This window comes from Falco biarmicus, chromosome 7 (genome assembly GCF_023638135.1).
Source record: "Falco biarmicus isolate bFalBia1 chromosome 7, bFalBia1.pri, whole genome shotgun sequence".
Taxonomy (NCBI): domain Eukaryota; kingdom Metazoa; phylum Chordata; class Aves; order Falconiformes; family Falconidae; genus Falco; species Falco biarmicus.
This window is the reverse complement of record NC_079294.1, coordinates 22,912,616-22,939,116: the sequence shown is the minus strand read 5'-3', so window position 1 is coordinate 22,939,116 and position 26,501 is coordinate 22,912,616. Positions and strand designations below refer to the sequence as shown.

At 40.8% G+C, this 26,501-nt stretch overlaps 1 protein-coding gene across 6 annotated transcripts in view; it reads left to right on the top strand.

The window, feature by feature from the left end:
• Window positions 1–26,501, top strand: part of DPF3 (double PHD fingers 3) — a 189,791-nt gene that overhangs the window by 149,850 nt on the left and 13,440 nt on the right. For 3 of the 6 annotated variants that reach the window (XM_056345707.1, XM_056345706.1, XM_056345705.1), the window contains one exon: window positions 8,929–9,057. In XM_056345707.1, coding sequence (XP_056201682.1) covers window positions 8,929–9,057 — 129 coding nt within the window. The other 3 variants (XR_008822952.1, XR_008822951.1, XM_056345708.1) reach the window with 2 other exon arrangements.

Sequence of the window (26,501 nt, the reverse complement as noted above, 5' to 3'; positions counted from 1 at the left end):
GACTGGGCACAATCCTGAGCAATGTGCTTGTGCAGGGGGGCTAGCCTAGATGATCTCCAGAGGCCCCTGCCAACCTCAGCAATTCTATGAATCTATGAGCTTTAGTTGCCTTGTTTGTATGTCTTATCTAACCCTTTGACACAGAGAAATAGACCTTCCATACTGCCTAGTCTTGCCTCTGTCTATAAACACATTTATTTTTGACCTACTCTCTGAGTTTTTTACCTGAGTATGGGTCTATGAAAAGGAAGTTATAGCAAACCCTTAAAAAAGTCACACACACCCCTCCCCACCTTCCCCAACTCCACTGCTAAAAAGAAATGATCCACATCATTCTCAGCTTTTTTTTTCTTCTGGCTTTTCCTTCACATGTTGGCACCGAGAGCATGAGATTTGTGAGCTCAGGGTGCATCCAAGCCTGCCACAAAACACCTGCTGTTTTATTCCATCTCACTCCATGGGTACAGGCCAGCTCTGGGGGCAGCTGGTGCTCACAGATTTTGAGGCACTTCTGATAGAGGAATTACATTAGACTTCTATCTATTGAATAGATGTGTGTGTGTGAATGAGTGTACTAGTATAAATGCCCTTCCTTAATTCCTGGGAGAATAGGACAGTGTGCCTACATGGAGAAAAACTTCCTCTCCTTTAAAGGAGAAGAGTTTTCAGTGGCATTTTGCTATGTGGAACGTTGGTTACAGGCAGCTGTGCAATAAACAGCAACTGAACAGATCTTATGCCCACAAGCACTTTGGCCAATGACAACCCTAAATAAAGCACATTATGCGGGCTGTCACTGGCCTAACTGCCCTGTGCAGGTCAGGCCATCCTACAATACATGTAGTTAACGAGAACGTAGTCCTGTGCCCTCCCGCCACTCTGCTAGCTTGGGCATCTGACCTGCAAAACCACCCGTGTATGTTATTTCATGGCATCAGCCTATTGTGCCCAGTTCCATTGCAGATTTTATTATATGGATAAATCTCTAGTGGAAAGACCAACCAAAGTTATTTGTGTACTCTAAGCATAATTGGATACCCGGTCTCCAGAGATAAAAAATTAATGTGCTAACCTCAGTGTGCCTCCAAGCTGTCCTCCAGCTCCCCCACACAGTCATCTTTGAAACATTTTTATTTCCATCCAGGCAGGGGGCTGGCCATGAATAAATGACAAGAGTCAGCCCCTCAGTTGGAGACGAGCTGTTTGTTTCTCTCCACAAGCAGCATCAATTTCAAAAGCTACATCAGGCCTACTTCTTCCCTGCCTCAGTGCTGATCCTTGCTGGGGCTGTGGTGGGAGCTACTTCCGAATGCAAGGATGCATCAATGCCCACCTTGCGACAAGATAACCTGCAGCAGGTGCCTTTTCAGTGAAAATATATACATTACCTTGAGTTGACTTCTCATTAATCTGTTTGGTTTTTTCCTTTTCTAGAACTTGTTTTCATAAGGAAAAAGAGTCAGAATACCAAAAGAAACAGTAGTGATTGCAGAGTTTGGAACTGCATAATGATTTCCACTCAAACCCTCTTTGCAGCTGTACATTTCTCAGACTTTTGTGCCTGTGTTTTAGGATGCTAAGGAAAAAAATGGATCAATTGTTTAGAGTTTTGGAATAGTGGAAAATCCCAGATTTGTCTCCTATGTACAGGGACCCATAGGGGACTTTTTGTTCATTTGTTTGGAGTTGTGGGTGGGGTTTTTTGGTAGTTTGGGGTTTTTTTTTATATACTGCCTGGCCAGGACCTGAAATGTTGTTGTCAATGTGCAAGTCATTGAAGAGAAGGACCTAGTGCCTCTCAGTAGTTTATGGAAAAATGTTTCCAATTTGACTAATAAGTTTTCAAAAAACACGAGTTGCTTCAATAACATGCCATCTCTTGAGACAGAATGGTATCGTTTATGTATTTATCATTGTTTCTCATTTTTTGCTATCTGCTTGCTTTTTCTCTCCTCCATGTAGAATTTGAACCAAGTAAAACCCAAAAGTTTTGACTGAATTTGAACTTAGGTGCTCTGCCTTCTCACATTCCTCCAGATCCAAAGAGGAGTAATTTCCAGATCCAAAGCCTACAACATGTTGCAGGGATCCATTTCATGACGTTGGCCATTCTTACCTGAATGCTGAGGGATGCTGCTGGATGGGGCTGTATATCGGGCACTATAATCCCTCCTTGAGTTCCCTGAGCTGATGGGAATGATGCGTTTCAGTGGCCAGAGACCAAGTCTCGGGAGAGGTACCCCTCAAAATCAGGAAATCTGTATTCTAATGTCAGACTCTTTTGTCTTCTTTCCTAGTCTGTATCTCCTACTGTTTATTGTCACGAGGCACTGGACAGTTACAGTGATTTACTGTGAGCAGTGGGATTTTGGCCCATGCTTCAGGTGTTCCTTCAGAAGACCGTAAGATCAGTGCACAGACATTTCTATGAAGTGCTGCCTTATGGTGCAGGAACGCTGACTCCTCAAATCAACAAGATCTGATCAACTGATGCTGTAATTTTCCTAGCTGTACCTTCTGCTACCCACCTCCCAGCTCATTCGTTAGCTGTTCAACTTACAGGCCATACTGGTCTCTGTAAAAGACATGATCAGATGCTCTTCCTTTCCCCACCTTCAGAGGCTTCCGCTGACTCCTACAGGTGTACCTCCTTCTCGTAGCACTTCTTGTAGCTTTGAGTGCTCCTTGGCCATGCCTCTCCATGAGCAGGGGCTGTAGGAAAGGCAAACCTGTCACAGCTGCTAAAAACTGTGCAAAGAAAGCAGCTTCTGCTATCTCCACAGCACCAGCTAACTCAAAAAGGAGATAAAATCCAGTTGCTAGGGAGAACTGGCAATACTTTGGGTGGGTGGTTTGCAGCACCTTTCTCAGCAGCATAGCCTGCTTCTCTGCCTGCTGGCAAAGGGCATGCCCCTGCTGTGCGGGGGAGTGCAGCGTGGGGAGCCTGAGCTAGCGGAGGCCCATTGGGCTGTGCAGGCTGATTAGCTTGACTCTGGGAACAGAGCAGCAGCCGTTTCCCAGTGCTACACCCAAGTTCAGAGCTTATTCAGTTGAGTACTGTGCCACAATGACACAGAACCCAAGCTGCACTTACAGCCTGCTGGAGGGTCTCTGTATCAAGTGCCCCAACACTTCCCAGTTTGGAGTTAGCCAACATGCTTATCTCTGGTGTTAATGACAGAGTAAATGTGCCAGAGAGACTGGCCATTTCCTCTCATTCAGTTTGATTTACATTTTTTCCTGGAAAACTCAAATAAAAAAAAAACCCTGCACTTAATTTGCTGGCGAGAAGGCCACATAAATTACTGTACACATCTCTACCTGGCTGAGTACATGTGAGAGAGCAAGAGCCTTGAATGTGTTTCAGCTGTACTTGGCCTGTTCCTCACCATACCAGGAGTTTTATATATATATATATTCTTTCATTGTTCCTTTCCAGAGCAGGGTCTAGCCCTGAGCACAGAAGCACCTCCACAGCCCACTTGTCTGACCCCCACCTTTGCTCATTACACCCCAGGAATGGCCGGGGTGGAACTGGTGCGTGCCCAGCTGGGCATCTCCCTTTTCTTCCTTCAAGAAAAGCCACAGTCCAAGTGCCACTTTTCTTTTCCCTTCTCCTTAAAGCCATTTTTTTATTTAATTATCATGTTGCAGTTTCTTGCACGAGCCTGCCTATTCCCCACTGATGCATTTCGAGCAGCAAATGAAGGGGCTGTGCTGCAATTCCTTACACTTGAGAGATGGAGCAGGAACAGGTGGCAAGGCCAGAGGCAGGCCTGGCCGGGCACTCCAGTTGCCATGGAGATGGGCCAGTCTTGCCAGGGATGAGTGCTGGCGGCAGCAGGGCGGGGGGGGGGGTGGGGTGAGTGAAGGCACATGGGGGCATTTAGGCTATAGGTTGGGACTATATGTCATCGAGTCCCCCACAGGGCTTGAGGACTGCAGGCTCAGGCTCTTGGCTGGTGGTGTTCTGTGCAGGCAGCCAAATGTTTGGCTTGCACTTTTGACAGTGAGAAAAAGGGAGGAGCTGGAAAGGAAAACCAGGCCTCAGTCTCAGACAAAGGGTCTTGTAGATTTAAAAAAAAAAAACAACAAACCAACAAAAAAAAAAAACCACCAAACCCACCCCTTTCCCTCCGTTGCAAATTGTATTGGCTCGATTCAGGTCTACACAGGTTCCTGTAGTCTCTATTGTGCTCTGCAAATTTTTGTTGCAAACAGAGTAAATGGACTGATTCAAAGCCTTTTGAATTGGATTGAAAACCTCCAGTGATCTTTATTGGTTTTGGAACAAGCCCAGAAGAAACAGGTAAGAGCTGGACAAAATGTACTAGGAAAAATCCCTTTGGAAGCACATACATGTCTGACTGTAGCCAATTCACTGTAATCATTTAAATAAATGATGCACAGCCCCCCACCCCAACAGCAAGGCACACACTGTACTCCTTATTCTTCATTGCCTTTCCAGTAGTGTGAATATAATAAAAAATAGGAATAAAAAGCTACCAAATCTGGATGCATAGCTTAAACCATGGTTAAGTATTGTGCTGTATAACCTACAGGATGTAGAAATACATGGGACTGTGATTTGGTACCAAGGAACGGAGAATCCAGTTTTTATTTTAAGCGCTGGTTCCAGCCCCAAGTTTTTAAAGGTTGTCATCCAAATCACCAAAATAACTTCACTTACAAATCAGAAAAGTTCTATTTATTTGAGGTTCTGTCTGTATGTTTCTAAGGATCACATTTTGAAGGAAAGCTATTTAACTTTTCTTCTGAACTTGCCTTCCATTCAAGTTACTCTCTGCAGCCATGAGAGCTAGAAAACAGATTCTTATTGAGTCATGTGGCTCCAGGTGATGATGTAGAAAAGAAAAATCCTAATTTCTTGATGTTATTTCTCTAGAGGTGGCTTTCTTGTATTATTAAACTGAAACCATGAGAAAGATAACTTCCACTTTTTTTAATTACTTGGGGAGGGGAGAAGGGAAGATAGAACTCTGTTTAGAGCCCCTGCCTTCAAAATCAAGAAGGCACAGAAGTTATTTTAAATATATAAACTCAGTCAATTTGTTTAGCTTTTTAGGTTTTGTCTACAGAACAAATTTACTGTCTGATATACTACAGAATGTATTTAATTTACAGTACTTATTTTGCAAGACAACTCCTGTGAATGATGGTACTGTATTTTAAGTAGGTCTTACTCTGCTTAGCTTGTTATAGTTTGAAATTAAGTTGATTAGGCTAAGAAGAAAGAAAATATTTCAGAGTAAGTGCATATCAAAGTTATTTGGAAATACTAACTTTGTTCTCAGTCTGCATCCTGTCTTCACATGAATCAGCTTTCAGCTACAGAGAAGCTACCACTTGAACTGTGCAGATCTTTATGTGTCTCTCCATAATCCATTTTTTAAAGTATTTTTAAAATGTGTGTACTCTGTTTATTTTGGGGCAGTTGTAGATGAAGACAGGGCCTTTGATGAAACTAGAAAGCAACACTGAGTTGAAATGGCAAGAGGCACTGATTTAAATACACCCCCTGTGAGCACACCTTAGCTCAGGCAGTATTCCTCAAAGCTCCTCAGAGCTTTTGATCTGTTGTTGCAGTTTGTAATCTAAAAGAAAATCAGAGGGGTTTTGAGTAAGTTAGGGCAAGACCATGGTTTTCAAGGCTTTGTTTTAAACAGTTTCTCATTCTGGGTGAACTTTTTTTGGACAAAATCCTTGGTTGTAGTCACCTGATCCAAATGATTGAGCTCACTGCTGGTGAGTTACTTCTCATTAGCTGATCTGTTGTCTGGCTTAAGCTAGCACCTTCTACTTTGTGATTAACATGTGCAAAAAGTGGATACCTAGTTAATTACTATGTCTCAGATGAAAAGCAACAACACATTAGTCCCTAGTAATTTAATTGCTTTCACTTGCAAATCTATTCCCATACTTACTTTTCTAAGTCATTTTATTGATTAAGGGGTGGGATAAGGGTTGGGTTTCTAGTGCATGATACCCTTCTCATGAATATTGCACGTTCTATCTTGCTGTCTTTGCTTTCTTTCTTAATTCCCTCATCATTTGTGAACTACAGTAAAGTAGAACTAAAAACTCCAAGGACGTAGAAAAAAAAATCCTTTCAAAATAAGAACTCTGCTTGCTATCATCTGGAAATCTCTTTATTCTCAAACCTTCTGTGATTTAGCCTGAGGCTTAATTCACTGTACAGTACTGATCAAGAAAATAAGCTTTAGTCAGGTTCAATTCTAGTTCTTGCACCTGTTAGAACAAAAAATCATTGAAGAGAATAACCTTACCTGGCTTATTTGGCTCTAGAGATACATCAAGACATCGTTGATGTAACTTCAGGAACTTCTCATATGTGTACAACTTTTCAGGCCTGATATCTCTATCACACTCAACTGACCCAGGTCTGTATTTATGAGTGATGAGCAATGAATGAGTACATAGGAACTCACACTAAAAATTGAAAAGAAATATGAGGTAATCAAGACCCATGCTTATTCCCTTGTCAGTAGTTTAGGAGAATCCCTTCAGCTTCATTGCAGTCAGCAAATACCCTCCACCTGTCCTACATGCCACAGACTAATTGATCAGTATATGCATTTTCACAAGGTCTTCTGTCCCATTTCCAGTTTGACAGTCAGTGGATCTTAGGGTCATGAGCTGCACTGGAAAAATTTAAGTCAGTATATGCAGAGTATTAAATCAATTATACCATTCTGAGTTGTGGTAGCAGTAGAGCTCTTTCCTAAATCTGCTGGCTGGCACCTTGAATGCTTATTTTTATTTGTGGCCTCACCACAGAATTGTTGTGTGTTCATGAGTAAGCCAGTTCATCACTCTACTTCGAAGTCTCTCAGCTGTGGAAATGCAATGTGGCCTCCTCACCACAAGACTTAATTAGGGCCCCGCAACACTTTGGTTAGAGTCAATGGCAAAAGAGGCTTTTTTGACCTCACTGATGATTAATATTAGGATCTTAGTATCTGTAAGGCACTTTAAGAAAATCAGATGAAAAGTGAAATAATGTCAAATGTAATAAGGAACAAACCCCCCCAAAACCACTGAATGGTGAGCTTGCTGAGTTTGCATTACACATGGTCTGTAGGTGCAGCACAATATAAAGAAGTAATTACTTAACTTTTTCAGAATGGGACTGTAGTGGGAAAAATAAATGCTAGGGAGTTCTGCTTTTTATATACACAAAATATGTACAAGTAGCAACTTTATGATCATTTTGTTACAGCTCTTAAAATGAGCGAGTGTGCTAGCCTTCCACCTGGTTCCTGCTCTTTTTTTGCATATCTTGCATGCACGTATTAAATGCTTCTCTGCAAACAGGCAAAATGCTAACCTAACACTGGGACCTTCTCTCTGGTTTTGAGAGAACTGGGGATCTGCTAACCAGGACCATTTCAGAGCAAAGTCTATTGTTTAGTAGATACTGTCAGGGACTCAGCGGCCATGAAGGAAGATACTGATGTATTTGCAGCCTTACGGGTTTTAATTTTTTTCTTAATTTTACCTTACCAGAAATCTTTCAGTTACCAATCTCCAAAAAGCTCAGCTAATCAACAGCTGGAAGTAAATGAGTAACTAGATGCATGCAAACCAGAAAAGCAGATTGAACTCGGAGAAAATTTTAATTTCAAGTGTATGTCTTGGACTTCTACCAGAAGCCCTTTAGAATGTCATTGTTCTTTGGGAGAAATTTGGACGTGGACAAAAAGACCATTAATAAAGGCTGTCAAAACATCTGTTAAAAATCTGCAAGTTACAAAATATGCATTAAAAAGATAATTAAATATAGATGGAACAGTTTAAAGGTCTTAATTTTCTAGTTTGCAGAAAACTTCATGGGGTAGGTTTAGGCCAGGTATACCACTGGAATTTTTAAGATAAAAAAGGAGAAAAACAAACAAAGACCAACCATTCCCTCCACTCCTCTCTCCCTTCCCCAGTTCCTAGTTAAAGTGTACAGGAACAAGAAGTTTTCTCTCTCTGGAGAGCGGAGGAGGAAAATGGCAGTTGAGAGGGAGAAAAAAAGCACATTGCTGTTTTGCTCAACTAAGAGGAATGCAGAAGAACTCTGCCCTTCTCTCCTTTCTAGGGGAACTGCCTCCTCCTTTACTTAAGACCCAGTGTGTGTATGCTCCTTTCCAACTATTCCTAGCTGGAAAACAAGAATGTAATTTCCCTCCTTTTTTCTTGGCTGAACGAGTTTTTAACCCTGCCGGCTGGGATGTCCATCCCGGGCTGACTCTTTGCAGCTGTGCTGGGTGCTGGGGCAGTGCTGGACCTGCTGCCCTCCCCACTTCTCCCAAGGGATGTGCACTCTGCTGCAGGTAACTTAACCCTTGGGTGAATCACCCACAAATGGCTTTGCCTGCCTGCCACTTTGAGATGTAACCCCCCTAAAAGTTACTTGAAATAAAACTAGTTAGGGTACCTGTCCCTCCATCTCCCTGCTGTTGGTTTTTGAGTTTCGGGAGATGTATTTTTCCTTTCTGAGTTTGTATTTTGTGGGCTTATGATTATGACTGCTGTCTGAAAAACCAGGCTTGACTTACTGACAGTGTAGGGCTGGTTCTGCATTAGGGGTTGTTTCTACGCCCGTGCATGTTACGAAGCCCCTGAACTGTACAGGGCGATCCAGCAGTAGGTCCTTGTGAGGGACCAGCCCAGCTGGCATTATAAAGGTAATGGTGAATTGCATTTCAGGCAAAATAGATACAACACAGGGTGTACTTGAAATGAAGGTGATTTATGCAGTTCACTTTTTGTTCTGATTGACAATTTTTTGGGGAAGGCTGTGGCCTGAAAACTCAACGAGCTAACATCGTATCAGGGAGAAGGGGGAAGTGTCCAAAATGAGTGCTTTTTGAGTAAATCTGACTTCTAACCCAACTGCAGCCCAGAAAGGACCAGACGGGGTCATCATTCCCAATAACTACTGTGACTTCTGCCTTGGAGGCTCCAATATGAACAAAAAAAGTGGTCGGCCTGAGGAACTTGTATCATGCTCAGACTGTGGGCGCTCTGGTAGGTGACTCCTTTTTGCATCTTTCTTGTACAAAGGCATTTGTGTGATTTGTTTTTTGCTCTTTCGGAAGATTTTGAAGAAAGGCAGCGCCTTTGGGGGGGGGATAGAAGATGAAGTCTTACCTCTTGTCTGTGTTTATGGGAAAGGATGACGGGGAAATTTTCTGTCATAAAACCCATTGTTGGATGCACATTTTAAAATTAATGGGGTCTTACGAAATAATAAAGTTTTAATGTATTTAGTGGCTTCTGTGAACATTGGTACATATACTAGTTGTTCTTCAAATGGAAGGAGAGAATCCTGTGACAATATTAAAGAATGGTCTCTGTCTTCAAATGCTGCAATTACAACTATAAATTACTTACAAGATTTATGAAAGTTGCATGACAAGCATTTCCATTGATTACACATTTCATGCATTTCTTCATCCAAAAAAGAAAGAGGGAGGAAATTACAGGGTAGGGATGGGGGTAGCTGTCAAGAATTATCCTCTTACAAGATGACTATCATTAATTTTGTTTAAAGAGGTTTTTATTTCTCAGTTTTCTTCCCTTCTCTCTTTTTAAATGTAGGCAATTGTGTCTTTCCCATTCTGAGTTGTCTTTATTTCTGGACTGTTGTTTTCTTTCTTCCTTTCTTTATTTCTTTTTTTTTTTTTCTCCCCTTCTCTTTTTTTTGGAAATTTTATCCCAGCTGAGCAAATATTTATAGCTTGCGTGGGAGATGGTGGTGGTGGTAGAGGGAATGGGATACCTTTAACAACTGCATATTCTAGCTTTGGTCCAAGTTTCCAGTTGTGATATTTCTGGACAGTGGTGATACTAGTGGTGATAAGACCATCATATGGAAATCTGAAAACCAAAGAGATCTTGAAATTCAGTATTGCTGCTGCTTCTTCTGTACTGTAGTCACTGAAAGATGTCTGTTGCATGATGGCTGAAATGTGATGTGGAGCGTTCTTGTGCCAAGGGAATGGCCTTTTTATGCTCCTGCTGAAATTCGTAGTAAGCCTCTTACCACATTCAGTGGGAGCAGGACTAGTCTCTCACTAGCAAATTGCCTTCTGCAGTTGTTGTGACCTCTGAAGATATTCTGAAGTGATACTGACTGGTCACCAGAGGACCACTGGCAACCCCTTTAGTTTTCTTCAGGCGTGTCCTTATGAATGCTGTGCCGTCAGGGGCATGGACCTTTCAGTGTATACGTGTTTGCTTCTTAATAACTGAAGGGGGAAGCTCATGGGGTCTGTGGTGCCATCTTGGAAGATCATTGCCCTTCCCCTTGATTGTTATAGTTCAATATAACTCATTTCAGTATTGTCCTGATACGGCACAGTGAGATGGATCCATATTTTTTTTTGCTGTTTAAACATTGCTATGGTGATTATATCAGAATGCAACACAAATACATTAATTCCCTTGATTCCTTAGTGTAATAGAACAAGTAGATCGGCATGTAACCTAAATTGTACAAAATCAATTCCATTAAATGCTATCCTTGTACGAATTCTGACCCACCTGGGCCAATTATAGGGGTCTGCAATGCTGTGACTGATGTGTGATGAAAGTGATTAAGGTACAACCACACACTAATCTCTAAACTAAAACAATGAAACCTCTTTGGTGGCTGCCATCTTTCTCTTTCTTGATAATGGAGAACATTCTCATTATACTGAAAGAGAGGACATGGAAATCATATTGTTTCTTCCGTTCACAAAGTCAGTAAAATCACATCTCTACAAGGTGGTTCGTCTGCCAATTATTTTGTTATATCCATTTTATTTTTGTGAACAGGATTTAATTCTTCGTGTCTCAAGCAATGCAGTGTACTTGTTATATGGCTGATTCCTGTAGCCTGGAGCGGGGACCAAATGGTTACTTAATATCATGCTACTGTTCCTGAGTAATAAAATAGCCATTCCCTAAATCTCACACTTTTCATTTTGCTGGGGCACAAAAGACATCTTTTTCTCTACCTTTCCTGAAGAGGGAATTCAAAGACTATATTATTGATCACATAACATGTTTGATTGAGGGAAAAAATAAACCTCAGTTTCACAGATTTCAGTATTTGACTTAAGAGTTGTCTTTTTGTTGTTGCTGCTATTGATGTCCTGTGTGGAGGATTTCCTGTTCCATATTGAAAGTTGGATTGACTCACACACATTTGAACTTTTCAGTGTTCCCCAAGACAGATCACAAGACAATTCACTTCTCATCTTAGTTGTTTTAGTCGTTGAACTGTATATATTTGGTTTGGGTTTTTTTACTTTTGAAGGAGATACTGTGAAATTGGAATAAAAGCGTTTGTTTAAGTTACTTTCACTTAGTCTTCAAAATGTATTTCATTTTGTCTACAGAGGAAGATGTTTAGGATCAGGTGAAGAACAGGGATAAAAATTAGTCCTGAGGTTGATGAGCTATGGGTTGCATTTCTATAGCAGTAAATTTGTGGCAGTTGATGCCAGTCTGAAGGACAGTCATTGTGCTTAGAGCTAATGGTGTCTAATTACTCATACGATCTAAAAATCTTTTACAATTGATCTAAGTAATCATGAGGAAATATTTTAATGTCTTGAAGAGAGGAAAACATTATTAACCCTTTCGCTGCCATAGCTATGGGCACTTGTGGTGTTTGTAGATATTTTTTCTTTGAAAGAGAAACTGATCCTTTTTTATTTTTCTTACTACAGTTCTACTGAGCTATGTTGTTGAGATGTGCGGGCACATACAAACACACACCTATGAGCTCAATAGTCTGAATAGTTTAATAATAATGATGATTAAAAAATTATGATGATGATGCCTGTTGCTTAACCCATGTGCTGATATATTCATCATACATGTCAGCTCATTTGGGAAGAGAAGGCAGGAGGGACGAAGCAGCGCCAGCATGCACTACGGAGGACTTGTTCGGTTCCACGTCAGAAAGCGACACCTCGACCTTTCATGGCTTTGACGAGGACGATGCAGAAGAGCCTCTCTCGAGCCGAGGAGGTGGCTGTGGTGGCAGCTCTCCCTCTGCAGACAAAAAGGGTGGCTGCTAAAATAACTAAAAAGACACACAAACTCTGAGCAATTTGCTGTCCTTTTTACTACTAGGATTATTATTACCTTTTTCTTTTTTTTAATTTTAGGTCCTTGGGGTTTGGTTGGGTTTTTTTGTTGTTATTTTTGTTGTTTTTCCTGTGGGGTGTACACTGAAAGCACAAGCAGTTAAAGCTCTTGACAACTATTTTGAAGAGACAGAAGGTTTTGATTTTCCTGTTATTTTTTTCATTTAAATTTGTTTTTCTCCCACCCCACCCCACCCCCCTCTCTTTCTTTCTGGAAACATAAAAGATGGATTTAATATTTTTTTTAATAGTGAGCAGAGTTGATTTTCTTGTCTTTTAATATATATATCAGCAAACCACAAAAAATACAGATGGGTTGGAGAGCAGAAAGCAAACCCAAATAGTTTTTTTTAATTATTATTATTTATATATTCTATATATTATTAGAAAAACTACTTTTTAAATAAAAATAGAAAAAACCCACAAAAAAGCAATGGATGTCTACTTGATAATAGAACTGTTTCTAGAGAACCACTGTGGGCGGACTCTTGGAGGACAAGGAAACCCTTGATGTGATGGCTTCTGCGTTTTGAGATTTTGCACTTACTGTAGCATGTGGAGTTTGGCTCTTCTTGTACACCTGCTACGCTTGTCTTTAACAGCCTGAAAATAAAAGCAGCACCATTGAAGACCATGACCTTGGGGAACACATTTCCATCCCTCCTTTGGACATCTTTACACTCAGTAGATCTCTTCCTCCCTGCACCCCTTCATGTCTTCTTCACTCCGTTCTACTTTTTTTTTTTTTTTCTTTTCCTTCACCTTTCACTTCATGGACAACGATTGCCAAGCGTAGGGTTGGAATATGAATGGCAAGTCATAGACATCAAAGACAAAACAGATGGAGGAGCAGAATCATGGAAGAAATTATATGGAAAAATACCTCACCTATACTTTTCTTTCCATTTTCAAATTTTAATTCACAGCATTTTTTCCTGTGTCGCCCAGTTTTTTCTCTCTGTAGTGTCTTGTGAGACACTTTGTTTGCTTTTCAATAGCTTCTCTTGAAATAAACCAAAGCAATACTCATTAAAGTTCCAAGGGCAATGGAGAAGAGAGTGACTCCCTTCCCAGCGACTTTTCCAGAAAGGAGGAAACATGCAGCAGGATTTGAAAGGTATGTCCGAGCTGAAATGTCTTTCACTCAATTGTGAAATCCCTGTGCCCTGGATTTTCAACACACCCTTGGCTGAGCTTTGTTATAGAAGTAAATCCCATGGATTAAATTGTGTTATGAGTTTGCGCCACATTCACACCCCTGGTGAAGCTAATGGAAGTTCTGTGGGAGCAGGATCCAACCTCGTGTACAGAGAGAAGTGATTCAAAAGGAGTCAGTGTGTAGGTTATGATTTGCTGTCCTAATGCAGGCAAAAATCTCCCTGGAGCAGGGGCAAGATTAAGTTGATACATTTTTAGTGATGTGTATAATGCCAAACTGTGAAATCATGACCTCATTTAAATCGGAGGCAAAATAGACATTTATCTGCACAAGTGCCTAATCTTTAAACTGGAGGTGTGTGGTTTTGATACCAAAAACCTCAGCCTTGCAATGAAAACTTTGTGTATATATTGTTCTAACACATGAATTAAGTCTATCCAAGTGGATTCCATTTCTCCTGTTTCTTTTGCTGGGGTGCTCAATACTATCTATGAGAGCTCTTTCAATGTTCTTTTCTCCCCTATAAACTTTTTTGAAAAAGATAAAGGATCCAGCCTCTAAATTTTTTATTGTTCACTTTAGACATGGAATAATCAGTGACCAGATTCTGCTGTTAGGTACATGGGCATAAATCCAGAATATATGCTAACTGATGTCTAGATTACATTAACAATCTGCCTTCAGAATGGTGTTACAAAACATTACAAAATGCCTCTCTGTGTGTATACTGTAGGACAATGCATGCCAGAGCCATGCACATCTGCTGGGAGAAAGCCTTGTTTAAGGTCTCCCCATACTGATAATCCTTTTCAGTTGCTGTTCTGTTCCTGCTGGTGTATTGTAATTGATAAAGTATCAAATCGATGATATTTTGACCTAACGCTGTCAATGAGAAGTGTACTTTAACCAGTCATTTTTTCTCTGAAATAACACAAGATAAATTTACAATATTTTGCCAGTCTTCTCTATTTACTAAAAGCTCGAAGTTCAGATGGTTTCCAGGGCGGGGGCACAGGTATACAGGCATCTGGTTTTCCAAAATCCCTGAAAGAGTTAGGACCTAATTTGCCTATCTGTATAATTTTTTCTGTGTGTGTGTGTGTGGGGGTAGACATACATCAGAAATGTATGTACACAACACATACATACATACAGGTAATGAAGACATTAAGATAAAAAGCAACAGAAATCAAGATGGAAGACACTTCCCAACCAAGAACGGGTGGAACCAGCCCTTGTGTGAGGTATTGTGGGCTCATTTGTTCCATACTGACCCTACTGTAAGCAAAGAGTAATATCAGTAAAGTCCAGGGGATTTTGTCTAAATTTATGCTAATGTAACTGAGAGCAGAATCTGATCCACACATAGAGTTGTTCCCAGTTCTGAAAGAAATACCACAAAAGTGAAATGTTGCAGATTTTAAAAAGTTAAGTTCAAATTGATTTCTTCTGCTACTCCTGCCCTTCGATCCCTGCACTTACATTTGTGGCATTAGTATTATATTCTCTCCCTTTAAATACATTTTTTTTTTCTTTCTCTTGCTATGCTGTGACATGCTCCTGTGAACAATGGAAAATAGAATGGGAGCAAGAACCTAGAAATGTGCCAAATCCACACTAAACAAACAACATGATTTCTTGTATCCATCTTGCATCTACTTCTTCTATCCATGTAGCAGTCACACCACACAGATTATAAGGATAAGAAAAGAGTTTAAATTTTACCCACTGTTCCTCAAAATAGAATCAGAGTATGCTTTGACAGGGAAAGGCTCATAGGGATAATGAAGACTTGTATTATCAAGGACTTGAAGAGAGCTCAGTTTTCATTTGTCTGCCTTTTACTTCCTGAGATGTGTAGGCTTGATACACTTGGAACCAGCCAGCTGTACCTGGCCACCGGTGCAGGGATGGTAGCACACAGCTCAGCATTTACTAAGTGCTGTATTTACCCAGCTTCTTGCATACTGTTGCAACCCATCCTGAGCTCCATGCTGCTGTGCTGACTATAGTCCTTGCAGCACCTGAGCTAGCAAGCTGAAACCCACCCTGGTACGTCTTTCTGAAGAGCTCCACTCACTGCGTGAGCTGCAGAATAGGCATACTCTAAATATAATTTTTTCCAAGTGGAGTCCATACCATCTTTTGTGAACCATGCCTAACACATTCTGGGCTCTTTTGGAATACAAACAATAATCAGATGCCTATAATTCATTAAGTCTTGATTTAGTTTCACAAATGCAGTTACTATAACAGTGCATACAGTCTTAATCCTTTCACAACCTAACCACCCATCTTTGTGACAACCGACTAGTGCAGTACCCTCGGAAGGAAGCCACAACAGTTCACAGAGTGCATAAAAATTGCCAGCTGACATTTATTACAGATAGCATAGAAAAATATCCATCACCGTTATTTATACCATTAATGTGAATATGGGTGGTCACTGGTTCAATCTAGTCCTGAGAGAGGAAGGAAGGTGAAATAAATTCATCATTATGGAGAGCAGAGTAGTCCCTGGATGTCTCACTAGGCTGAGATAACCAATATGAGTTTAGTTCAGCAGGCTGAGCAGTGTGGTACTGACCATAGGAAGGCATCGATCATAGCAAGGAAATTAAGAGGTAGAGATGGAAGCTGAAAGAGTACTTGTTTAAGCTAGATTGGACAGTAGTGTGAACAGTGAATATTGAATGGAGTGTTGATATGAAAATTAAATATTCTCAGGGCCAGGTACTGCCTGAGTGAAGGCTAGGAACAGGGAAAGAAGGTTGGTAGCTCGTAAGAAGAAAGCTGAGGGGCTCTGCTACTTGAGAACCTCTCAGATGGACGAGGGGAAGATGGCAATGTTCATGAGCAGAAAATATATAGGAGGAAATTTCATTTTCATGATTTTAAAAAAATATTAATTAAATTTAATTTTATTTTTATTAATTAAAAAAAGAAGAGAGAAGCCTGACGCTGGCATAGCCAGGTCAGAAATGAGGGAACTGCACAGTGTCAATTGTATCTTCAAAGACATGTAAGTCCCAAACCAAACTAGGAAGGCATAAAGAGAGTTTTCAATGTGAATTCCGGGTTGTACCTAAAAAATAGAGTCATCTTTGAAATCAGAAAGGAATGTGATGCTCTGTATTCCCCAGTGATTTCAGCAGTTCAATAAGAACTGCTGTTCTGAGCTTCATAAGATCTTTGAAGGCGCAGTCCTTCAAGTAATCACAAGCCTGGTTCTTCCAGTCCTCCTCCAAAGACGCCCTTCTTATTTGAGGAAGGTTAGCACAAGGCTGTCCAAAGATTCTCCTGAAACATATGCTCCTACACAAGCCATGTACCAAAATAAGACAGCTCCAATGTGAAGTGTGAATAAAGGGATGTTTCCTTTCAGGCTCTAAATTCAGACTTTTCCATGTTTAATCAAGGGAGCTGTCTCCTCAGGCACCTTTCTACTGCTCCATACTAAAGGATCTTAGAAAAGACATAATTTCCTGAGCCATCTTCTGCAAGCTCTGATTCACAGATCAGAGCAGGAGAAATAAGGAAGTGACGTGCTGCTTGAGCAGCTGATTAGGGAGAAGAAAGGCTATGTAGAGTGTGCATTGATCCGTAGCATATTCCCTTTGGTGGCACTTAATTAGTTGACATTTTAGCAGGGACAGAATCAGCTCTTGCATGAAGACAGTATAAAATTTTAAGCGTGATAATATACATTGAGAAAATTTTATGAAAATACTGGATTATGGCATAACAGTTAAAAAGTAAAAGGAGGCTGTGAGGCATGTGGCAGAAGAGAGATGGAACTGAGATCTGTTTTGCTTCACTCTGCATCTCTTCCCCCTACCTGAGTGCCCCCCAGTTTTGTGGTTTGGGTATTTATTTCTGGTATTTGTGATGATGCTTGGAATAACATTGTACATACGTGGTAAGGTCATAAATGATTAGCCTAGGCTACTGAAACAAGGGCCAGAGAGAACTTTGCCACTGGCTTGAGAAGGATTAGCACTGGGCTTTCTTAGCTGTTGCTTTTAATCAATGAAACCTCACTGTTAATATGCTTGCTAGTATGGTGTAGACAAGCTCTGAGATGGCTATTTGTTTCAGCAGAGTATGTTATTAGAATCCCCTCCCCGCATTGTTTTGCCTTTGAGCTTTTACATTAGTTATTCATTTTGAGTTCCAGTTTGCCATTTTACAGACCTCAGCGTAGGCCCTTGATTGAAGACAGACTCAGTTTGCTGCCCGCTTATGCATGGAGCGAATGAGAACTGTGCCCAGAGAGCTGCTGGGTCCAGGCTGTGCCAGGGCACCACTGTGTTCTCTCCTGCCTGCTTTGCCTTTCTTTACTTAATTCTTGCAATGATATTTTGAGATGGGCCCTGAAAGTGTATTTCAAATACCATTAAACCACAGAGTTTTCAAAGCCTGGCTCCTCATGCAATTTGCCTCTTCCCCATGGCAAGCAGTTTAACTGAATCAATTCCTCAAGCAAACATTGTATTGACCCCAGTGGGAGTCATCTTACTATAAAAACTGCAAAATCCGACCAGTATGTTTTGTGCTGCAACATATGTAGCTGTTTCCAATAAACACCCATTTCTTATTCTCCATTATTTTTTCTTATTTATATAATATTTGTAGCTATAAGTATATGTAAAGTATGAGGCACATGCATGTGTTCATGCTGGCATAGGGTAGTTTTGACAAACCCTCACAGTGCAGGAATGTAGCCAGGGTGAATTCTTGCTGGCTGAGCCATTATAATAAACCCTACCAACCTTTGTTCTCTTTGCCAGATATCTACCAGGGTTGAAAAAACCCCAACCTGTATAAATACTATAGAAAACTGAAATTGGGTTGGAACTATTTTCATGTCTCAGACTGTATTTCCATGAGTATTAAGATGCCAATTTCAGAGAAGACAAGTTGTAATAACATTTAGGAAAAAAAACCCCAGCTGTTGCGATTTCAAGGTCTGATAGCCCTGTTGAGGGGTAGGCACCAGTTCCTGTCTTTGAGTTATTCTTTTGGTCACTGGCATCTCCTAAGATTTTGGACATTCGTGTTGTCCAGAACTGATACGAGATTTGTGGGGAAGACATGGAGGGAGGCACTTGCATTTTGTGGAAATAAAGAGATTTTTTTATTGGCTCTCCAATACTGTTCAGGACCTTAGAAGTATGTAACTTAGTCAATTAATGGATTAAATACAATGCAAAATGCAGTCTTTCACTTATTTCCAGAAGTTATCACATTGCTGCCACCCTATGTGTATCGTTCAGACTTCTAAAAGTGTCTTTTGTGCAACTCTGCGTACACTTGTGGCTCTGTACAAATAATTAGTAATATAGCAAGGTAATCAGAGCAGGATTTCATAAGGAAAGTTCTTAACCTCTAGTGAAGACACAGCCATTTAAACTGAATGATGAAGGTTATTTAATGATGTTCACAGTAAGATTGACAGTGTTTGGTGTCTTTCTTTTGGGTATGCTCCTCCATATCCTATTTGTTTGCTTTGTATTCACTTACGGCTCCCATGATCAGTTGAAGCTGAGTTTGTCGAGCTATATTTTCAAAGAACTAGAATGCAAGCAATGTTGGAAGGTTGGTTTGTGCTTCTGTTTTTTCTGAACATTTGCTTTTGTTGTCTGAGTTTGTTTAGTTTTACTTTGTATTGCCTTTCCCTCTGCAGTCATCCCTGCCCTCATGGACTCCAGCATCCTTCAAGCAAGACATTTCAGAAGAAGGCCGAGAGAAGCCAGGATGCTTTGATATTTCTCCTCTCCTTGCCCTGACCCTTCCATACCCCTGTTTCATCTGGCACACGAGCCTGGACTGTGGGAAGTTGGCTGCCAACTGTTGAGAGAAGTTTTGGGGATGCCCTAAGCTGGTGCAATACAAAGAAGTTTTTTAAAGTCTTGATTTCACTTTCTTTTAAGCTTGTGTATAAACCCAGGTCAAACTGGAATTGATCTACAGTAGAACTGACTGAAAAACAAACAAACTGAAAAGACATAACTATTTTATTTATTTCGATATTTAAGAGAGAAAAGAAGTGCTGAAGTTGCACAGTATTTTTGTTTGAAATACATTTTACTTCAAATTTTAAATGCAATTTTGTGAAGACATGAAATTTTAAAAGCACTTAATGTAAAATAAAGACTGAATATTTACTTTAAGGAAAAAACTTTTTAAATAATGAAAATAAAGATCAACTCTGCTCTCTCTCTTACTTTAAAGAAGCCATTCATACATGTGCTGGGTATCTTTGTTTTTTGCAAATTGGATGTGGTAAGTGAAGATTGTTCTGGTTTACTTTCTCCTTAATAATATTATCCTGTTAGATGCTTGAAGCTTAATTTGCTGTACTGTGTTAGGCACAAATCTGAACAAAACCTGTTGAAATGGCAAAGACCAAGCTCAGTGGCTGGATTTTTTTGTTACCAGATTTTGTGTCCAATTCAAAGGACTGTCTTCTTCCAGTAGGATTGATGTGTCTCTTCTGCACAGTAAAAGAGGTTTGCTCTTGAGCAACTCTGTGAAATACTTCTGCTGAAAGAGGGGTTTAGAAAAGGAAGACAACTCTGTTGATTTTGGCTTTATTTTTTTGCTTTGGTAATTTCACAGCTGATTGTGAGTTGGTTGTAAGGAAAATATCTAAATGTTCAAGTGGTCTTGGCATGGAGCTTCCTGTTGGAGTCAAGGATGATGCCATGTGTAGAAAGCTTGGGCACTTCAGCCCTTTCTTAAGCGGTAGTGGACTTTGAAAAGCGTACAGGTGCACCTGCATGTCAGCAGTAAGCAACAGGGGTTACTCAGCAAGAGAAGAATGTGAATTCCCACAGCTACAATCCTAAATTGTCCTGTGAGGCAGTGGTGAGGGACATTCACATCCCAAGTTCTATGTTGTCAGTCATCTTCTCAGTGAAATAAGGTGTCCTGCTTCTTACAAGGACTGGAGGATTTTGTCAGCTGCCAGATCTGCTCACAGCAGATACTGCAGGACTGTTCGCTGTCATGTGTGATGCAGTCTAGCAAGGATGCAGGATAGCCTTGTGTTCTAGGAGAAGGGTATTGGACTTGGCTCTGAGATTAGCTTCTCCTCTGTAACAGGGGTGCCAGATGTACCTGCTGATATAGACCCAGGGTACAGATAGAAGAAGTGGTTTTGTTAATGTAGCTTATGTTGAGTTTTGGAGTGAAAAAAGCGATGTCTACAAAAATACATCCTGACTAGGTGAAGCTGCCAGAGACCCTGATCCTGCATCATGTTTCTTGTACACCTAAAACTTAAGCTCACTTCACTGAGAGGTTTTGATGTGTCAGTAGCAGCAGATTTTGTCCTCTTCTCCTTTTGCCTTCTCCTGCTCCTTCCCAGATTAACACATAGGGCCAAAAATGACCATGTAAGATGCCTCGTAGACCTGAGTCCTTCTCCCAGTAAGTTAAATGACAAAATTTAAGTTCTAATTGGGCTCTTTAGCAGGATGGTTTTGTTTTGTTCATTTTTTTTGGTTTCTGAACTTGCAGTGGTGGACTGCCTCTAGAGGAAAAAAAATAATCAAATTTTATTTCACCAAGATAAGACGCACAAATGTAATGAAGAGTTGAAAACTGTAGGGTCTGTGTTCAGTTTGTGTAATATTCCTTCCAAATAAAAATTCTGCTTCCAACGTCCCTACTGTATATTCCTCTGTAAATATTACTTTATCAAACCAATTCCACAAGGTCTTTTTTAGTGCAAATAATCTTCTTTTTAAAATACATGGTTGAATAACATACTTGTACATATACTTTTCTAAGCTCTCCATTGTTCATAATACTCTCTTTGAAGCTTAAAATAAAACTTCCTCTGTTGATTTTGTTTCACTTCTCTGTTTTGTAAATTATGACTTTTGTCCCCGGATTTTTTTTATTTCTTAATGAGGCATGATATTAACCAAGAATTCTTTTCCTTTTTCTCTTTTACTTTCTCTTCTCCATTCATTGGACTACAGAAACTGGTCCTGTTGCTTGCTAGAGTGAAGGTAGGCAGGAAATAAAATACTGCTTTTGTGTAGGACTCATTTTGAGAGCGTTTCCTATCATTTGGTGATAATAGGGGATCTTCCTAAATGTATTTGTATTTTAATAAATTTCTCCATGAGATTAATAGAATTGCATTAAGTTAATTTAGATTCCGAAGTGGAGTCTAAATTATATGAGAGTTTTTCATATAGATTTTAGTGACATTGCCTTAAGGAGTCCTGACCCTACCTATGCCATTTCTAATCCAATAACTGGAGTAACTGGAAACTGTGCTTCCCTTTGCTGCATTTCATAGTGCAGGCACAAACCCTCCCTTTTATACACATTAGATCAGTAGTATGGTTGTATAGGGTGGAAACAGAAAGAGGAAATACTGCGTCAGGCGAGATTCCATCTTTTTAGGAAACTGTGTGTCCTCTTCTCTAATAGGCCTGCTGTCATTTTTATGAAGCTCTGTTGCCTTTCCTCTGCCTTTCCATCAATTTCTCCACTACCAGTAGAGGCTATAGATGGCCCGTTTTGACAGCTGCTTGCAAAAACAGCAACTGAGGTGTTTTTAAGATGTTTTCTGATGTGGGTACAGATCCTTCAGTGTGGTGAACTGCCCCACCCCCAGCAGATTAAATGGCAAATAAGTCCTAAAGAAGATGTCAGAAATTAAGCCAATTAGGCAATATAAGAATTGTACAAAACTGTATAGATGGGATGGTTTTTAACAGTGGTGTGTGACAGAGTGTGTGTCTTTGCAGCAGAGATTTAACTATTCTTGGTCTTCTTTTGGAGACTTCCCATATACAGTTTTATTTTTCACATGTGTAACTTTAATTTCTATTAGTGTTTTGTTTCTTCGCACTTTCCTCAGGTGAATAAGGCTTGAAAACTTCACTGCTTGCCTTCAGACCTTATCTTTACCTGTGCAAGGCCTTTGGCTGATTCAGTGAATGAAGGAGGAAACCAAAAGGCAGTCTCAGCTACTTTCGCTGTCCTCAGTCACTGTGGCTTTTGGGAACCTGTTTGGATCTGATAGAGCAGCTCATGGACTCCTTACTGGGTTGTCCTCAGCTGTTCTGTGGCTAAAAAAAAAAAGGGTCTTTCCTTCTTTTCCACCTGTTGGGCACTGGGGACAAGAGGCAGCTGAAAAGCTGTCAGGTACCAACCGTATTTCTGAGCCATGCTGAGAAGGGAGCTATGATGCTCTCCTTAGAGCCCATACTAAGTGATAGGATTGCTGGTTTTAAAACCTCTTCTAGCAACTTCCAATTTTATTTCTGCGATCTGCTCTCAGATATTCTTACAATAATCTGAGTTACAGGCCTACAAAACTACTTTTCCATAGGGATTTCACAGGAGCAATTAATCTTTTCCTGCCCCAAAGCAGAGAGAGGAGGGGCTCAGGATCTGTCTATGTCGTGACAGATCCTGAGCCCCTGGCCATTGCTGCTTTTGTTGTTCTTCTCCTATCTCCTCTTGAGCTTTCTGCATAGGACAGAGAGACCCGGACAGAGGCTGGACTGAGGGCTAAGCTGAATGCTGAAAAATCAAGGAAAGGCAAGTTGAAGAAAGGAAGGAAGGAAGGAAGGAAACTGCTTGTGGCATCAGTGCGTTTTTCTTGTTCAATAGGCCATCTCCCATTCTAAGTCAGTTGTCATTTTCATTGTCCCCAGTGTGATGGATGCAGAGAGCAGAGCTAGACATTTCTGCTAAGGTAGCTAGGAGTGAAAGTATACGTTGAAATTGGCCTTTATGGATGTCTGTCAACACCCTGTTTAGATGAATGGGATCCTTCCCACCACAGCAGAGCTATTGTTACAGGCTGTCAGACTCCAGAGAACATCTCTGCATAAGTCTTATTACTTTGAACATTTTTGTGACTGTTTTTGTTGTTTGAGGGGGTTTTGGTGGGTTTTTTTGTTTGGTTGGTCGGTTGAGGTTTTTTTGTTTTTTAAGGCACAGGCCTGAAAATAGCAATGTTTTAAAAGAAAATTTTAGTAATGCAGAAATATCTGCAATGTTAGTATCTGAACAGAAAAAGCACCACTGTTCACTAAGCCCCACAGCAGATTTATGTTGGCATGGTGGCTAGGAAGGTACCTTATTTTTCTGTCTAGAGAAGGGTTCTTGCTGCTAAGAGTCAGACATAGCAGGAGAAAGGAGTAGAAGTCTCCTAGCGTTGCAGCAGCTAATGGATGCCCCCAAAGCCAGGTTTCCCTGTGCTGAGACTGAGCTGAAGGCTGGCAAAGCTGAGGGCTGGAATCCCAAGTTCTCTGGGTGGGCTGAAAACGCCATCAGCTTCTTTGCTTTGACCTGAACTAGAATATTGCACTGGTTTAAGGTTTATTCCAAACTTTTGCATGGAATCAGGAAAAAAGAATCTGGTTAAATTTGCATCCTGGAGCTGTGAACCCTAATTGTAATCAGATCCATCAGCCTACAGATAATAAAAAACACCATAACCCTTTCTCTAAAACCAAGCTTTTAATGCTCAGTAACAGTTACATGAACTCAGTACCCCATCCCATCCCTAGCGTCGAAGATGGCTGAGTGGGACTGCAACTATTATAAAGCATACGTAGCAGAGCACGTAAAAGCAGTGACTACTCCCTTTAGCTTTGGCTGGGCTTGTCCAGACTGTGGCTTGATTTGTTTAAGATCTCCATTGTCTCTTGGAAATTATTGTAAAATTGTATTTCCTTTGCTGCACCAAAGCTGGACAGTTGCCACAGTTTAGTCCTATCTTTGATTTTAATGACTTAAGATGAGAGCCACCCATCTGTGGCATCTTAATTTCATCAGTGTATTTTTGAGGACCTGACTGCATTTTTTGCTGTTTCAACAAATGCTTTTTCTGTGTGTGTTAAAAACTTTTACCATATCATCTGTTATTTGATGAGATTTTGTCTTTGCAGCCTGTAATTCTTCATGATTCCATGGTGTGTGCACCATGATGGGAAAAGGATGGCATTTACCTTTCAAAAAGCACAGATTTCTGGAGCAGAGTATTGTGGCTAATATTGCCATCCAGGTTATAAATAGAAACAGTTTTGTCTGATGTTGTCTAACACAGCAGTGGTAGCTCTGAATGACCTACAAACCAACTATGGCACCGCTGTGGAAAAGGCAATACGCTTTGAGCATTGAGGCTGGGAGGTGGGCTCCTGGAACTACTGCTGCCTGCCTGAGAGGCAGCTGCTCTGGGGAGCTCAGAGGGATGCTCCTTCTTTAGGATCCCAGCTGATGGATGGTACCACCCGAGCAGGAGCAGACATAGCCTCCCTTCAATGTCTTATGCCGAGTGGGGGTTTTTTTCAGAGTGGAGTTTAATTTCTCAGCACTGTTCATCTTCCATAACCAATTATCAGTTAGACCTTCTAGTCTATCTCTAGGTTTGCACGGGTGTTGAAGAGTCACTTTTTGCTTGGACTGAAGCCCCTTCTCAATATGTTTCTCAGGCTTTGCAGTTAGTGTTGGTGGCTTCATTGTGGACTGCAGGAAGAGAATGAATGTGACCAAATTTTTCAGGTACAGCCTTCTTTTTTTCGAACAGATCAGAGATTTTAAATAATGCTGATGAGAGTTTTGTCAAGCGTTGCTCAAGACTTAGCTTACCAATTTGGATTTCTTTCATTAGCCAACAGCCATTAACTTCTTCATATGATGATTTCAGGAGTCAATATTGAGGCCAGCTCTCCAAGGTGAGAAGAAGTCATTGGATGTGAAATAGTTGAAAGCTGTGCTGTCACTAAAGAGGTACTTTTATTTTAGTGTCAGCCAGTAAGACATAGCTTTCAAGTTCATGTAGCACTTTGTATGGTAGAGTTTACACAGGGTGGTTTTAAGCCTATGTTTGAGAAATTTATTTTCCCCCGTTGGTACCAATCATCGTTGCTTCACATCAGTGCTGTGCTGGGAGTGGTTTAAATGTGTTAAACAACACTGAAGTCTTTCCAGTCCTTTCCTCTAGGGTCAACAACTTATTTTACAGTGCAGTGGATTCTGCAGCCAGATCTTGGCTCAGAGGTCTCATCCATTGCTGGGATAACTGGGCTCAGGCTTCTTAAAGAACAGGTCCCAGCTCTTCTCAGGTCTTTCCACACCGACTGTGTCTTTGAATGTGTCCATCAGCCTGGAAGGCTTAGGAGAGTTTTTAACCATCCACAAACTCTCTGTCAATTGAATTCAGATTGCTGTTGTAGTCTTCAGACATCCAGATGGTCCAGAGCCCCATATTCCTTCATCCGGAGAAGGGGTGGGGGAGCTTCATTTCCCTTGCAAGGCCAGGGCAGCCTCTTCAATAATTAGCTCTGCAAGGCTCCTTCCTCACTTTTATTAAGGGTGAGATTTTCCAAGGACTTTGCTATCTGAAAGAAAAAAACGGAGAATTTCCCAAGGACATCTGCACCCATTAGATTTCTCTGTGACTGTTTATGTATTTACAGGTCTGGCATTATGTGAAGAAGAGCTAGTCCCCATTAGGCTCAATGCAGCTATCATTGGGCATTGCCAACCATCTCGTGGGTGATGGGATCCCCCCTAACAATGAATATGGCAGGTGATGAACACTGTTCAAGGTGAGAGGAGCTGGAATGCCCAGAACCTGGTCAGAGCAGCCTGTAGGACAGGACTTCCCAACCTCTTTGCCCTTAACAGAACCATCAAGCAACTGTCCTGCTAGCCAATGTAGCAGCCAGCTAAGCGCAGGGTCAGAATCGCAGATCTCCATAGTACAGTGGAAGATAATTTTCTGACATTAAATACGATAATATTCTATTTTTGTACAGGGTCTGTTAAACAATTCCTCCGGTGCTGAAAACTAGCAAGATTAGTCAACTGTTTGATGAGACATTTGTGTCCACTGCTGTGGAACTAGCTAATTTCTTGTTTAATCTGATATCATATTTAGCTGCTATGAAGTATTGTTTGTGTAGGTTAAAGCAATGCTACTCACTTGTTACAGGTTAGAGAATGCCTGCACTCTGACTTGGCTGATCTGGGGTGAAAGGTCTGGTGAGCTCTGAGAAAAGAGATCGTGGATTTAAATCTGGTGTTTTCCCAGTGAAAACCGAACAAAAAAATCTTATCGTCTTGGTGTCTCTGGCAGCATTTTGTTGGACAGTTACTCAAAAAGGCTGTTTAAATAGCTAAATTGA